At 43.9% G+C, this 14,944-nt stretch overlaps 1 protein-coding gene across 1 annotated transcript in view; it reads left to right on the top strand.

Moving 5' to 3' along the window:
• The window catches only part of tulp4a (TUB like protein 4a), a 32,497-nt gene that overhangs the window by 14,389 nt on the left and 3,164 nt on the right, over positions 1-14,944 (top strand). The window contains exons 3-13 of the mRNA XM_070849158.1: positions 1,414-1,542; positions 2,873-3,034; positions 3,548-3,728; positions 7,502-7,609; positions 7,781-7,947; positions 8,184-8,408; positions 8,627-8,861; positions 10,054-10,198; positions 10,799-10,943; positions 11,136-11,229; positions 11,352-14,926. Coding sequence (XP_070705259.1) covers positions 1,414-1,542; positions 2,873-3,034; positions 3,548-3,728; positions 7,502-7,609; positions 7,781-7,947; positions 8,184-8,408; positions 8,627-8,861; positions 10,054-10,198; positions 10,799-10,943; positions 11,136-11,229; positions 11,352-14,926 — 5,166 coding nt within the window. The remainder of the gene's footprint in view (positions 1-1,413; positions 1,543-2,872; positions 3,035-3,547; positions 3,729-7,501; positions 7,610-7,780; positions 7,948-8,183; positions 8,409-8,626; positions 8,862-10,053; positions 10,199-10,798; positions 10,944-11,135; positions 11,230-11,351; positions 14,927-14,944) is intronic.

The raw sequence follows: 14,944 nt of genomic DNA, 5'->3' as shown, positions 1-14,944 counted from the left end.
GACTGTGTGTTTGTTGCAGGGGGTCAGGAGGGGATGGTGTTGTTGGAGGGGGAAAAAAGAGCAAGACTGGCTAGCTTATCCAGCTCTCAGCCGCTGTTGGACTTGCACTCAGAGAGCGTAAGCCCCACTAAAACCATCCCTGTGTTGTGTGTATTTGAGCGTGTACAGCCCACGTGCTCCGCTCAGTGAGAGCAGAGCTGCAACCCTGCTTAGGATTATTCCCCTGGGAATAGGCTGAGTCACGCTACAGAGGACCAGACAGACAGACATGCAGAGAGAGGAGGGGGCTGAGTGGAGATTGTAATCTTTTTAAGATGGGTGACAGTGGCGAAGAAAGAGGTTATAAACAATTTGATCTTCTGTATAGTGCTCTCTGCCAGTTATCAACACCTTCCTCAACTGCATCTCATTCCTTGCAAATGATGATTAATTTCTGTGTCCGCTGACCTCTGGACAAATGCAGAAACCAATGCATCTGTGAGTTACTCATGTTAGAGGCTGTACAGTTTGCAGTATTTCTGATCTTTAGATTACAATAGTTTTTTCTGTAGAGGTGTTCAAGCATTAATGGGTCCATTCTTTCACTTCACTTCCTCCTTCTTCTCATTTCTACTTTTAGATTAGATTTTCCTGTAATTCTGAATTTCTTATTTGAACAAACTAAATTCTTTGCACTAAAAAAAAAAAAAGAACTGTAACCTGTACATTGAAACGTATACAACATCAGCTAACCAGTGTTTACTGTGTCAAGCCTCAAACAAGGAGGGTCATTCAGACGTTTCCACAGGAGAAGTGTGATTTGATTAGACTACACAGTGATAAGAGATGAAATAATTGAATCTCATTGTCTGTAATATTCAGGATATTTAGCAGCTCCTTTGGGACTTTTTCAAAATGAGGCTAACCCACTTTGGGATATTTTTCATCTGGTTCGATGCTAAATTTAGCTCATTGAAATGTGGGAACTTGGATTCTACTCTACATTTTAGTCATTTCAGCTGACGCTCTGATTTAGAGGGACTTGCAGTGAGTGTGCAAGCAAGGGGTCAGAGTCTTGATCAAGGGCACTCTGACAAGGCAATGTTAAAAGTTAGTTAAAAGGGCAAAGCTGTGTCACAGGAAGGCCACTGCTACATTCTTTGACAGCCATAGTAAACACAACACAATCTGGAATTACTTATTTCGCTAGAGAACAGTGACGAGGTCACAGACAATTTCTATGGAGGCCGAGTAGAGAGAGAGAGAGAGAGAGAAATTTCACCTCACCTACTTCCAAGAGAAAAATCTGAAAAAACTCCAGCAACCCTTAAAGAACGTTACGGTCAGGTTGTAGCCTTCATCAGGGTCATCAGAAAACAGAACAGTCCCTCTAATCTTTGTGTTCTCCCTTTCATTTCTCTTTGTGTCTTTAAGGTGGTCTTGGTGCGATGGAATGAGCCCTTCCAGAAACTGGCCACCTGTGATACAGATGGAGGGATCTTTGTTTGGATCCAGTATGAGGGCCGCTGGTCCGTGGAGCTGGTCAACGACCGCGGGGCACAGGTAAAATACATTACACAGAAATGCGACGTGACTTGAATCTAGAAAGTTAAAAGTAATTTTTACTTGGGTTTGTTTTAACATGCTACTGTGCAGTCAGTGCAAAGTTAATAATGGAGTGCATGTAAGTAGCTAGTAGAGGCACAATATAGTGCAAGCAAAACAAGAATCAGCAAAAGAAATATTTAAACTGAAAAAGTAGTGATTTACAAAGTATGTTCATGAATATGATAAAATGTCAATCATATTACCCTGTGTGGAGAGTTAAAATAACACACACACATTTCCATTATATTGTGTCTTACTGAACCATTTACCTCCAACATTTCCCAACTGGAAAACAAAAAAATCCCTTAACTTTGCACGTGCTGATTTTGAATAACAACCGCCAAAGCAAACATATGATGGGCAGACCTGATCCATCAATCACTGCCATCTGCTGAGCAGAGTCTGACACATCCTGACGGCATCTTATCTTGTGTCATCAGTTTAGTTAGTAATGACAGTCTAAACATCAGCCTCTCTTAAATATACGTGGTCTATACAGTTTGGAATTGCGCCTCTGTTCTTATTCCCTGGAGGTTCATTTGGTACAAGTGTATTAATTTTTACAGACGTTAGCACAAGCTGTTGTTATTTCAGTTTAGGGAAACTCGGTCACAGACTGAGATGAAGCTACAAATTTCAAAGTAACAAGGTGAAGTGGCCAGTGTAACTGCCTCCCTAGTGGCTCCTAGAGGCCCCTGTGCTTTAAAATTATTTCTCATCTTTGCCATCATTGGAGTCCCGCTAGTGAACCTAAAAAACTTGAGCGTGGTTAATAAAGACCTGTTTTTCATTATGCAGTTTACTTTAGGGCTACGACTAATGATTAGACTAATAATCATTTTGTCCATATAGTGCCACTCTATGGAAAAAAACGCTCATTATAATACCCCAGAGCCCAAGGTGGTATCCTTAAATCCCTTGTTTTATCAGACCAACAGTCCAAAATAAAACTCAAAATAATCAACATTTATGAAAAAGCTAAGCAGCAAATCCTTACATCTGAAATTGGAGAACATTTGGCATTTTTGCCTGAAATTACTTGAACCATTTATTGATTATCAAAATAGTTATTAATACCTTTTCTGTCACTCAGCTTATTGATAAACCGAGTACTTGTTTCAGTTCTTCATTACAAATGTCTGTTGAAATGAACATCAGAGTCAGCTGATGGTGTATCCAAAAGTGGATTTTTCAGATATTTACTTGCTATGCTTTATAGTAACAAAGCTAGCATCCTGTCAGTATCGGCATTTTATCCCTAACTAATGTGTCTGGTGCCCTGTAGGTGAGCGACTTCACCTGGTCTCATGATGGCACCCAGGCTCTCATCTCCTACCGTGATGGTTTTGTCCTGGTCGGATCAGTCAGCGGGCAGAGACACTGGTCCTCCGAGATCAACCTGGAAAGCCAAATTACCTGTGGTATCTGGACCCCCGATGACCAGCAGGTAACACACACACACACCCCACAGAATTGTGATGGTGCGACATTTCCGCTCAGCACTGTTCCGGCCTTTGAATGCTAATCGATGTAGAAGTTTTAGGTTTTCATTTGCCACTTTTGGTATGTGGACTTGTCATTCAGAAGGAAGAAACTGACCCTGAGGGGTATCATCTGTGAGTGACAGGAAACATCCTCTGTCTTGAAAGTGTTGTGGTTTTATTAGGCCATGTTTTTGCTTTCATGCTGTTAAATTGTCAGATCAGGTTGGTCATCATCAAACTTTCAGTCTGTATATGTGTCTCTGTCTTTGTTCATCACCTTCATCCCATTTCTGTCTATTTCTCTAAGTTGTTTTTCTTGTGATATGCGTTTCTCTTGGTTCCCTTTGGTCTCTAGCTGTCATGTCCTTTTTTATTTCTAAGCATGCCTCGCTTTTCATCTTTGTTGTTTTGTCTTTGTGTCCAAGTTAAATTTCTGTCATTTTTCCCCTCTTTCTTCCTTTACTATTTCTCTCTAGGTGTTGTTTGGTACTGCGGATGGACAGGTGATAGTGATGGACTGCCATGGACGCATGCTGGCCCACATTCTGCTGCACGAGTCGGATGGCATCGTCAGCATGTCCTGGAACTATCCCAGCTTTCTGGTGGAGGACAGCAGTGAGAGCGACACAGACTCTGATGACTACTCCCCACCACAAGGTAAGCTGCTCAGGCCTTTATTTTAATAGAAGGCTCTTCATGGCATCTTCAGGCACACAACCCGAAAAATGTGACTAAAACATGTCCAGCGTAGACATGTTGTAGGAGCGTAATCTGATGTAGAATTGGAGAGCAATATAGGTTTAGCTAGTGAGGTTTTATGCGATTGGGGATTATGGTGCAGAGGTAGCACAGTCCAGCTGTTTCACGCATAGGTACGTTGGTGCAGAAGAAAGCAGATGTGGGACCATCTGTGAGCTTCTAACTCTCCCCTCCTTTTTCCTCCACCTTTTACTGCTCCATTAATTCCTCCTCATGGTCTTAGTCCAAGGGGAAGGGGAAAGATTTCTAACTGAGGGCACCAGGTGGGGCCACAAGCTATGGCTGGTAGGCGTGCGCTCTATTATCACTGGTATTATCAGTCCCCCTGCGATCCTGATCAATATTTTAGACTCAGGAACTGGTGTACAGGTGGACATAAGCTGTGCCTTAGTCCTCTGTCAAGTCATTAGTTGAAAATGCATATCATATTATCTGTTATTGAGACATAAAAGAAAGAAATAATTGGTAAATGAGCAAATAATGAAGAGTAATGGATCAGCTCACAAAGCATGTTCTGCTGTGTGCTTCTGAACTCCAAATGGAGCCAGCAATGAACCTTCACTTATCTTGAGATACCTGCTTTGCCCTGTGTAAGTAGTACATGGTACCTCATGTACTCTAAATAGAATCACATTTGATATGTGAATGAGGCACAGAATATCTTTACGCAATGCAACATCAGGTCTGTTCATTTAATAAAGCTGCGGTGAAAGATGGAGGGAAGGAGGTGAAGGAGGAGCTTAGTGAAAAAGAGCTCTCCTGGCATTGGGCTGGTGTTGCTTGCAGCAATGGTGCAGTAGCTGTTGTCATAAAAGCAGCAGCAGCCATCACAGTGCAAGGGTGTGCGTCATCAGACTCTTCATGTGCAACACAAATACTGCATACTCAAGTGGACAATCAATCCAGCCTCTAACTGGAAAAACTGGAAAAGGAAATGTATCGTCTCGAATGAAGGTGCAATAACAGGGCTCCAGACTCTCTTTTTCTACTAGTCGTACTGGCCCTCCCTAAATTTTAGGGGCACCATTTTAATTGACATGCAACTTAACACATTGATATTTTTTTACACCACTGTTGCTTCTAGTTATAAAATTTAGTAGCACTGCCTCTGGTTGTGGAAATGCGAGTAAATGGTCGCAATCTGGAGCTCTGAATCGCCATTTTTTTGAAATGTCAGAAAACATCAATTCTGATCTAATCTAATCTATTCTGACTTGTATTTTCATGGCCAAGCCAGGTAAATTTTATTCTTGTAGCACATTTAAAAACAAAAAGAACTGACCCAAACAAATGGTGCCTTCTTAAACCAAATCTCCCTGGACTCTCCTAGAAAATGCTTTCCTGCAGTGTGGAGGATATATTATTGGTACTTGAGTGTGATGCCATAATGCTATAGTTGGGAATCAGTACCTCAGAGAAAAAAATAGGGAAAACCCCAAAAAACTGTTGTGACAGTTGCAATATAAATACTTAATCCCTTGTAGATTTCCCTCCAATTAACATATTTTCAGATTGTCATGATTCAAACTTTGCTAATCCTCTAATGAATATCAGCTTTTGTAGAACTGGCTTCCTCTGCTGACAGCATACAGATATATACTGTATAATTATAAACAGTCAACAGTGATTCTGAGAGTGTATCTTGTGGGTTCCCAGTGCCAGTACATTAGATGGCCAGTGTGTTTCTGGTGCACTGGGATGTGAGCAGTCACACACGGGTGGAGTTGCATGTGTTTCATGCTTTCCCCACCCTCCTGCTGCTTTCACTGTGTACACCAGCCCACGTAACGACCTCATTTTTATTGGATCCTGTTTTGTCTTTTTGCCTCCTTTTCTCTTGAGCTTAATTAGTCCCAGTTGCTATGGCTGTATTGGTAAGGGTCTGTCCTCCTCCCGCCTTGCTATTTTTTCCCCCTCTTCACCATGGGCAAAGTGGTTAAGCTGAAAAGTGCTTGCCTTAGCTGGAACACTGATTATGCTCTAACTCACTAATTAAACCAGTCAATAGCAATTGATTGGCCCTGATAGAAATTATCTTTCAAGTCGACAACCTGACGGAGATACCAGGCCGCCTCCTCCTCTGCCTGTTAGATCTCTCTGTCGTGATATATGATGATGACCCATTATCACTGCAATGCACAGCAGCACAACACACTGCATTTACAGCAGCAACAGCATACATCTGATTTAATTCAGTTTCAGCTTACACCCATTGTAAATGGATTACTATAGGAAAGTAGTAACAGTTTTGGGCTGAAAGTCAAAAGCAGAGGTGGGTATATCATTTGTGTAGGCATTTGGGTCATTGCAGGACTATGTGAAAGGACAGACTCAAGGATGTTTTAATGGAAAACGTATGGGTGGTTGGCTGAAGGTGTTTTATTTATAGCAGTGTGACTGAGAATGCCACTTGTTTGCAGCCACAAATGCAACAGTGAGATATGTGCTGAGTGTGTGTTAGTGCTATTGCGTGAGTAGGACACAGTGGAAACTCACTGAAAATAATTTACAGCCACCAAGGATGTAGAACTGTCCTTGCCTCTCTTGTAACGGCTCCAAACTATCTCTATAGTAAACACAGACAGCCTCACAAATAAACACACACACTTTTACGGCACTCCCCTAAAATGCATATTAATCATCTTGTCCTCTGTAGGTTGCCAGTGTAAAAGCTCTTTTTATGGCTGAAGCTAACTTTGTTTTTTTCATCGCCGGTTAATCTGTTGATTATTTTCTCAATTAATCATTTGGTCTATAAAATATCAGGAAAATGTCTATCACAACTTTCTAAAGCCCAAAGTGATGCCATCAAAACACTTGTTTTGTGCAACCAACGCTCAGTTTACTGTCACATAAGACAAAGAAAACAAGCATATCATCACAATTGAGAAGCTGGAACTATATGGAATCAGATTTGTTTCAAAAGTTTCAAGCAAAACTTATTAAAAGTCAATCAAAATAAATGGATTTGAGAGAGAAAAAAATGAACTCAAGCAAAAAATGATAACCTTGAAAGAGCCCGCCCACACGATAGGTTTGTGTCAAAACTCAAACAAAGAATCTGGCAGCGCAAACGAAAAAGCCAGAAGCGTAACCAAAAGAGAGAGCGGGCGAGAGCAAAACTACATCCTTGAACAAAATAAAAGACAGTTATTTGTTTTCAAGAGACATTTTTTATTTTGAAGGTTATAATTTTTTGCTTGAGTTCATTTTTTTTCTCTCTCAAATCCATTTATTTTGATTGACTTTTAATAAGTTTTGCTTGAAACTTTTGAAACAAATCTGATTCCATAGAACTAGGCCATGTTTAGCATCTTTGCTTGAAAAAAGGAATCAATTAATCAATCATCACAATTGTTGCCGCATCATTTTCTGTGAATTAACAAATCAATGAATCATTTCAGCCCCATCCATATTTCATATCAGGCTAGTTTGTGGCTGAAATAAGCCTTAATGTTACTTGTTCTCTATGATTTGCAACATGAGGTTAAAAACCCTGTGAAGTTTGAAAGAGAACTAATTTATTGCATTTTATTCAGTGAATAGGTGTGTATAATTTTAACACCTTTCATCCACTATCAGTACCACGTGACTTAAAAGTAAAAACATGCACCGTGTTGCTCTCATTCTGCCTGTCTAAGATGTGTTTGTTGTCCTTTGGCTCTTCTCAGTGCACAGCCAGAAACCACTGCTGACAGTCAGCTTTACCTCTGGAGACATCAGCCTGATGAACAACTACGATGACCTCTCTCCCACCCTCATCCGCACCGGTCTGAAAGGTGTGTGGGTGTCTTCTCATCAATTCACGCCAAAGTTATACAGCAAACTCTCACTTACTTGTTAATGCCTATTTACAAAGTTTGTTTAGAGAAGTTTTTTGTTCACTTTGGCTGCATATGTTATTCTGCACAACATTATGGTCACTTTTTCTCCTGTGACGTGTGCTGTAGATGTGGTGGTCCAGTGGTGCTCACAGGGGGACCTCCTTGCAGTGGCAGGGATGGAGAGGACCCTCCTCTCCCCTGATCCCTCCTGTCCTCCCCCCACCAGGAACGCCATCGTCAAGTTCTATAACGTGCGGGGTGAACATATCTACACACTGGACACACCAGCACAGGTGATCAACTTAAACTGGGCCAAACCTGGCTATGTGTCGATGTGTCAAACCTTCCAAGAGAATTAAAAGTATATGAATTATTTTCAAAAAGAATTTTATCACAGCCTTAACAGTCAGAAACCTCAAAGCTCACCCATTTGGACGTTAACCTTTAGAAAGGATGAAGGGCAGCATGCACTAAATGTGACAAAACAATCTTGTCTTCTCTCCAATGTATCTTGTCCACCGCCCTGCAGCGCCCCATCACCACATTGTGCTGGGGTCACCGGGACTCTCGTCTGTTCTTGGCATGTGGCCCGGCGCTCTACGTTGTGCGAGTGGAGCACCGCGTTGCCAGCCTGCAGTTACTCTGCCAGCAGGGCATCGCCACAGCCGTGAAGGAGGAAAAAGATGTTGCCAAGCTCACCATGCCTTCCCGCCTCTGTTCTTACGTCACTACTGCTTTTGTCCCCACCATCAAGGTAATATGAAACGGGGCATGCTGAATCTATTAAAACCATAAAAACAAATGTGACGAGCTGCCTGGAAACTTACTCAATGCATGCCAGTGCTGTCATAGATGTCACACTAAGTGCAGCTTAGCATAACAAACCTTATTAGTGTTACACTTCAAATAAAATGTGATAAAATGATAGCAGCAAAATTAGTTTTTTCAACAACACCATGCTTTCTCTTTCAGCCCCCAATCCCAGATCCCAACAACATGCGTGATTTTGTGAGCTACCCAACAGCTGGAAACGAGCGTCTGCACTGTACTATGAAGCGTACGGAGGATAACCCTGAGGTCGGGGGGCCTTGCTACACTCTGTACCTGGAGTATCTCGGTGGTCTGGTGCCTATCCTTAAAGGCCGGCGAATAAGTAAACTGCGCCCAGAGTTTGTCATTATGGACCCTAAGACAGATGGGAAAACAGGTAAAATTTAGACTCCTTCATATTTGCAACAGAACATGATAACCAAACAAAAAAAAATTCCCAATTAAGATGTTTCTTTATTAGAGTGTATAATCTAAACAGTAAGACCTGGAACATTCAAGTCAACTTTTTTAACATGAATAAAATATTTATATACAGAAGATACTTATTAATGTAAGCTATTAAAATTGAGCTCTTTAATTATGAAATATGTTTAAGAAAAGGTTTGTGGGAATGATAGTTACACTGCAAAATCTTACATCTTTGTAAGAATTTTTTTTTTTTTTATCTGATTTTTTACATTCATTCAATTTAAATGGTTGAACAGTTAAGTATATTACAATTTGTTACTCCCTTGTCTTTGTCCCACTGATCTGGATTTTGATAGCTGTTCATGAACCAAAATGTATATCTTTGTTTTTTTCAATATGACTGTTTTAATCGTAACATACAATTATGTATCTATAAGATTATCAGACTATAAGATTTAAATAGGACTATTAAATATTTCCCTCCAATACATATTTGCCTGCTCCAGTACTTCTGCGTTATTTTAGTATTTTGAGTTGTAACTCAAAGAGTGAGTATGTTTTAGTCACATAGGACAGACTGGGCCCATGTTAATTAAAAGCTGCTTAATGGGGGCTCTGATGGCCCCTGGGTTCCTCATAAATCAACTGGCACCCTCCCCACGCAGTGATAAATGAAGCCAGCCATGAAATAGTTCCAGCCCATCCACACTTTAATGTCCATCAAATAAATTAGCTTGACCTAAACTGGAGCAGCAGTGGTTCAGACTCCATATGACTGTGGAAAAAGAGAAGAATTGAAACCACTGAAACAATGGTTTGGACTAAATGTTCATCTGTAGAAATGGTGGAACATTTTTCGTGAAAATTCTGAAGGTTCCTGCCTTCAGGTTGTTATAGTACATTTCCTGCAGTGCCAACTTTATTGTAATAATTTCCAAAAATTGCCATTTTGTGGAGCATCTCATATTTGAGTTCCCTTTTTCCTATTATGTTATCCCCTTGAAATATGACTATGAACATTTTAGCTAGAATCAAATCATAACTTTGAACATCAAGGTGATACACATGCATGCTTCATCACTGTAAATAAGAGAACAAATAGCATATTTAATCAAAACGGACTCAATTCTTTCTATCCTCTACTTATTTTCTCTCCTCAGATGAGATATATGGCAACAGTCTAATATCTGCAATGATTGACAGCTGTAACTGCTCAGACTCCAGTGACATTGAGCTGAGTGACGACTGGGTTGGCAAGAAGTCTCCAAAGATATCCAGGGGCAGCAAATCCCCCAAACTGCCCAGGTAACCGACATGTGACCTGTGTGAACTGCAGCATGTCGTCTTCACATAATATTTCCTGTTTTTGTGCGCGTGACACTTGGTTCTTTGACCCGTCAGCAATCATCGGCCCATTTGAAATGGACAAGAGGTTGTTTGGTTCTCTCGAGGCTGTATTAAATAAATCAAGTCAAGGTGGTTTAGTTTACATATTGCACCATTTTAGTTTGATTCAACAATCAGTTATTGTGGCAATTTCGATATATTTCATTTTCCACATAAATCCCAGTTATTCAGCCTTATTTCAGAAGCTTCTGTGACAGCAGATTACTAAAGGATGCATTCAGAAGTCTTGGATTGCCGTCACTCTATCCTCCAACAGTATGACAAGGAGGAATTAGCCTTTGAACAAATGTGTATTAAATTTCTTCATTAGTGTGGCATCTCAGCAGTTATTGAAATTTTAGCCATCCTTCCTTCCTTCCCTCCTTCCTTCCTTCATTAACCCTATGTTAGATTCTAATGAAATGTTCTACGCTTGTTTTTTGGTTCACTGCATGCCTAAACCTTCTTCTTTATTTGCTACCTTCTCTGTAGAGACTTAGTTTGTCCCTTTACCAACAGGATCAACATTGATCCCAGAAAATCGCCCAAGCTGTCCCGTGCTACACAAGAGATCTCCAGGTCACCACGGTTACCTATACGGAAACCCTCGATTGGGTCACCCAGTCTAACACGGAGGGAATTTCCTCTAGATGACATCACTCAGGTAAAAGTCAAACTATCTCAGGCAGATTTATTAATTTCCCCTGCATCAGTGGTGCATAATGATCAGTGCAGTGATTTGTCTGATGATAAGCTCACATATTTCACTTTTATTAATGTATTTGTTGTGTAGATTCTTTTTGTTTTTATAGAAAATTTTCTATAATATAAAATTTTCTTCATTCCTGTCTTGCAGCAAAATTACCTTGCTCAGGTCACATCCAATATCTGGGGAACAAAATTCAAGATTGTGGGTCTGGCCACATTCTTGCCAACCAATCTTGGTGCAGGTAACCAATCAACAGCTTTGCCTTTGGCACTCAATGACTAAATCCATAACACTCATTTTAATTAGTTGCATGTCTCAGTTGCCTTTGTTTTCCTCATTCTTACCCATTCCCTTTCCCCTCAGTCATCTATAAGACGAGCCTCCTCCATCTGCAGCCGAGGCAGATGACCATCTACCTGCCAGAGGTGCGCAAGATCTCCATGGACTACATCAACCTGCCCGTCTTCAGCCCCAACGTCTTCAGTGAGGATGAAGATGACCTGCCTGTGACGGGCCCTGCTGGTGGTGCCGACGACAACCCGCCCTGCACTGTCAACATCCCTATTGCCCCCATCCATAGTCCTGCCCAGGCCATGTCCCCAGCCCAAAGCATTGGTCTGGTCCAGTCACTCCTAGCCAATCAAAATGTTCAGCTGGATGTTCTAACGAATCCCACAGCTACCCCTGCTGGGGCTGCTGCTGGTGGGTCAGACCAAAGCCAAGACACCATCCTGACAGCCCAGTACACAGTTCCCACCAGGTACTCCAGTCCTGGTCAGGTCATCTTTGGTGGACTAGAAATGAGTCGCCTAATGGTGGGACCCCCACCTTCGCATCATCCCTCACAGCAACAGCAACAACAACAACCAAGTCACCATCAACAGCAGCAGCACCACCAACAACAACAATTACAACAACTACAGCACCACCAACAACAACAGCTACAACAACAACTACAGCACCACCAACAACAACAATTACAACAACAACAACAGCTACAACACCAACAGCAACAACTACAACAACAGCAACAGCTACAGCACCACCAACAACAGCAACAACTACAACAACAACAGCAGCAACTACAGCACCACCAACAACAGCTTCAGCAGCAGCAGCAGATGCTCCAGCACCAACACTTACAACAGCAGCAGCAGCAGCAGCTTCAGCAACAGCAGCTTCAGCAACAGCAGTTTCAGCAGCAACTCCAACATCTACAGCAACAGCAGCATCAACATCAGCTCCAGCAGCACATACAGCAACAGCAACAGCTACAGCAGCAGCATCAACAAATTCAGCAGCACCTGCAGCAGCAGCAGCAGATGCACCATCAACAGCAATCACAGCAGCAGCATCAGATGCAACAGCAGCAGCAGCAGCACCATCAGCTTCAGCAGCAGCTCCAAATTCAAATTCCTGTTCCCTCAATGTCAGCAGGACAGCCTTCAGGTGCAGCCGTGCACCAACTCCAGCCAGGGGCGCTGCAGATACAGATCCCTCATCCTCCAGATTTAGTGGTTGAGAGAACAGTGGGGGGCGAACATGAACACCTACTGAAAATCAAAACGACTCGGTCAACTCCACAGCTGGCTGAGGCTGACACAGTGGTGTTCAGTGCCCCTCTAGAGCTCAGCAAGATGAACCCCCCGCCTCCCTACCCGGGGACAGTGGCTGCTGCTGTGGCTGCTGCAGCAGCTGCTGCTGCCTCAGCATCAGCCTCCACTGCAGCCTCCAACGGTGCATCTGGAACAGGAGGGGGCACTGGTGGGACTCCTCCCCCTGGTGACCTTTGTATGAAGAAGGGAGAATTCCCACTTTATCCTTCAGGTCAGCAACAAGCGCAGTACCCCACACCACTGGGATATGAGAGAATAACTACATTTGACAGCAGTGGGAATGTGGAGGAAGTATGTCGCCCTCGAACGCGCCTTGTTTGCAATCAGAATGTCTACACACTCCAGGGACCGGGCAGCTCTGCCACTCTCAGGGTCACCTCGTCATCATCATCCTCCTCAGCTGACAAGAAGATCCAGCTGCCCTACACCTCTGCCACTCTCAACAGACTCACTGCGCCGCGCTATTCCATACCAAGTGGAGACCCGCCCCCTTACCCTGACCCAGCCAATCAGAACAGTGCTGTTGGCAGGAACCCTGGACAGAGGCTTGACAGCAGTTTGATTCATGCCACACTCAGGAGGAACAGCCGAGAGGCCGCTCTCAAAGTTTCACAGATGCTGGAACCGCCCAGACCACTGCCTCCAAAGGCTAAAAATAATAGTGCACTAGCAGCATCATTCCAGCAGAGGGTGCCAACAGCCTTATACACCTGCAGTCAATGCAGCAGTGGATCCAGTGTTGGAGGCACTGCCCCAGGGAGCACGAATGGAATAGCAGGAGGAACTATTATCAGACAGGATTTCCCTCCAGGGAATGGAGCGCCACACAGCACAGTTATTGTTCACTCCAACAGCACTACTCCTCTGGCTTCCCAGTCCTCTTACAACCTGCTGAGCTCTCTTGAAGGATCTGGGTCTGCAGCGGGAGGTGGAAGTAACAGAGACAGGACTGATTATGTTAATTCAGCATTTACTGAGGATGAAACACTGAACCAGTCACTGAGGCATATGGCGCTCGGAGGAAATGATGCATCAGGGCTGGTTGTCAAACGCCCACCTCCCTATCAGTGGGACCCAGCTGCCACAGAGGAGGTTTGGGTTCCTCAGGAACGGACAGCAACACTGAATCCCACTGGCCCTACCGGATCCCACAAACCACCCCCTCTTATTCTTAGCCCAGCTCAGCACTTGGATGTGTCCAGGTTGCCTTTTGTGCTTTCTCCAAAGTCCCCCACCAGCCCCAGTGCTGCATCATTTCAAGCTGCAGCAGCAGCTGCAGGCTACCAAATCTCTCTCCAGTACCCTCCAGCAACTGCCTATGCTGGAGCCCAGCTCCAGCCCATCCCAGGGTCACCACGTCCTTGCTCCTCTCCAAAGGAGGTGGTGGCACCAGTACCCTTCTCACAGCAGGATGCAACTCTTGTCTTACCGCCGGGTTACTCTGCGAACCTGGCAAACCTAGCCTGCTGCCCTCTCCCACCCATGTATCCGGGGGGAAGTGCTTGTGCCGGGCTGCCCATTCCCCCCATTGCCCTTCACACTCCTTGGGGTACCTATAACTCTTGCCCGCCTATGCCCAGTCCTGCAGTGCCACTACCACCCAAAGCCTCCCACATGGCAGTAGACAAAAATGTTCTTTCTCCTCCTCCCCCTCCACCACCCCCTCCGCCACCACCAGCAGAGCTGCAGAGCCATGGAGGATTACAAGAGGCCATGGCAGAGGCTGGAGAAGGATTTCAGGAGGTGCTCTCTTTGACCGAGAGCCCTGTTCCACAGCGGTCTGACAAGTTCAGCAAGAAGAATCGCAAGCGGGTGGATGGACGTGCTGATGAGGCTAATGTGCCACAGCTGGCTGAAGGGAGCAAGTCGAAAAAGGAGGGCAGAGCTCTGGGTGACTTCAACTCACTTATCTCCAGTCCACGGCTGGGAGGAAGGGACAAGAAGAAGCTGAAAGGACAGAAAGAGCAATTGAAGGCCAAGAAGCTGAGTAAGACCACTGCCAACAGTGAGTTCCAAGACAGTTCAGAAAGTGAGCCAGAGCTGTTCATCAGTGGGGATGAGCTGCTCAATCAGTGCCAGAGCGGTAAGAAGGGCTGGAAGAGTAAGAGGAACCTGAGGGCTGCCAGTGAACTGGACGAGATCAAGTGTAGAAAAGCCAACGAGAAGGAGGACCGAGGGCTGGGCAGCCAGGGGTTTGTGTATGTGATGGCCAACAAACAGCCACTGTGGAATGAGGCCACGCAGGTCTACCAGCTGGACTTTGGTGGGCGCGTCACACAGGAGTCTGCCAAGAACTTTCAAATTGAACTGGAGGGCAGACAGGTGAGTTAGTTCAAGAAA

This window comes from Pempheris klunzingeri, chromosome 18, assembly GCF_042242105.1.
Source record: "Pempheris klunzingeri isolate RE-2024b chromosome 18, fPemKlu1.hap1, whole genome shotgun sequence".
In the NCBI taxonomy this organism is placed as follows: Eukaryota; Metazoa; Chordata; class Actinopteri; order Acropomatiformes; family Pempheridae; genus Pempheris; species Pempheris klunzingeri.
The sequence above is the reverse complement of the archived record's forward strand: the minus strand, read 5'-3'. Positions and strand labels throughout refer to the sequence as shown.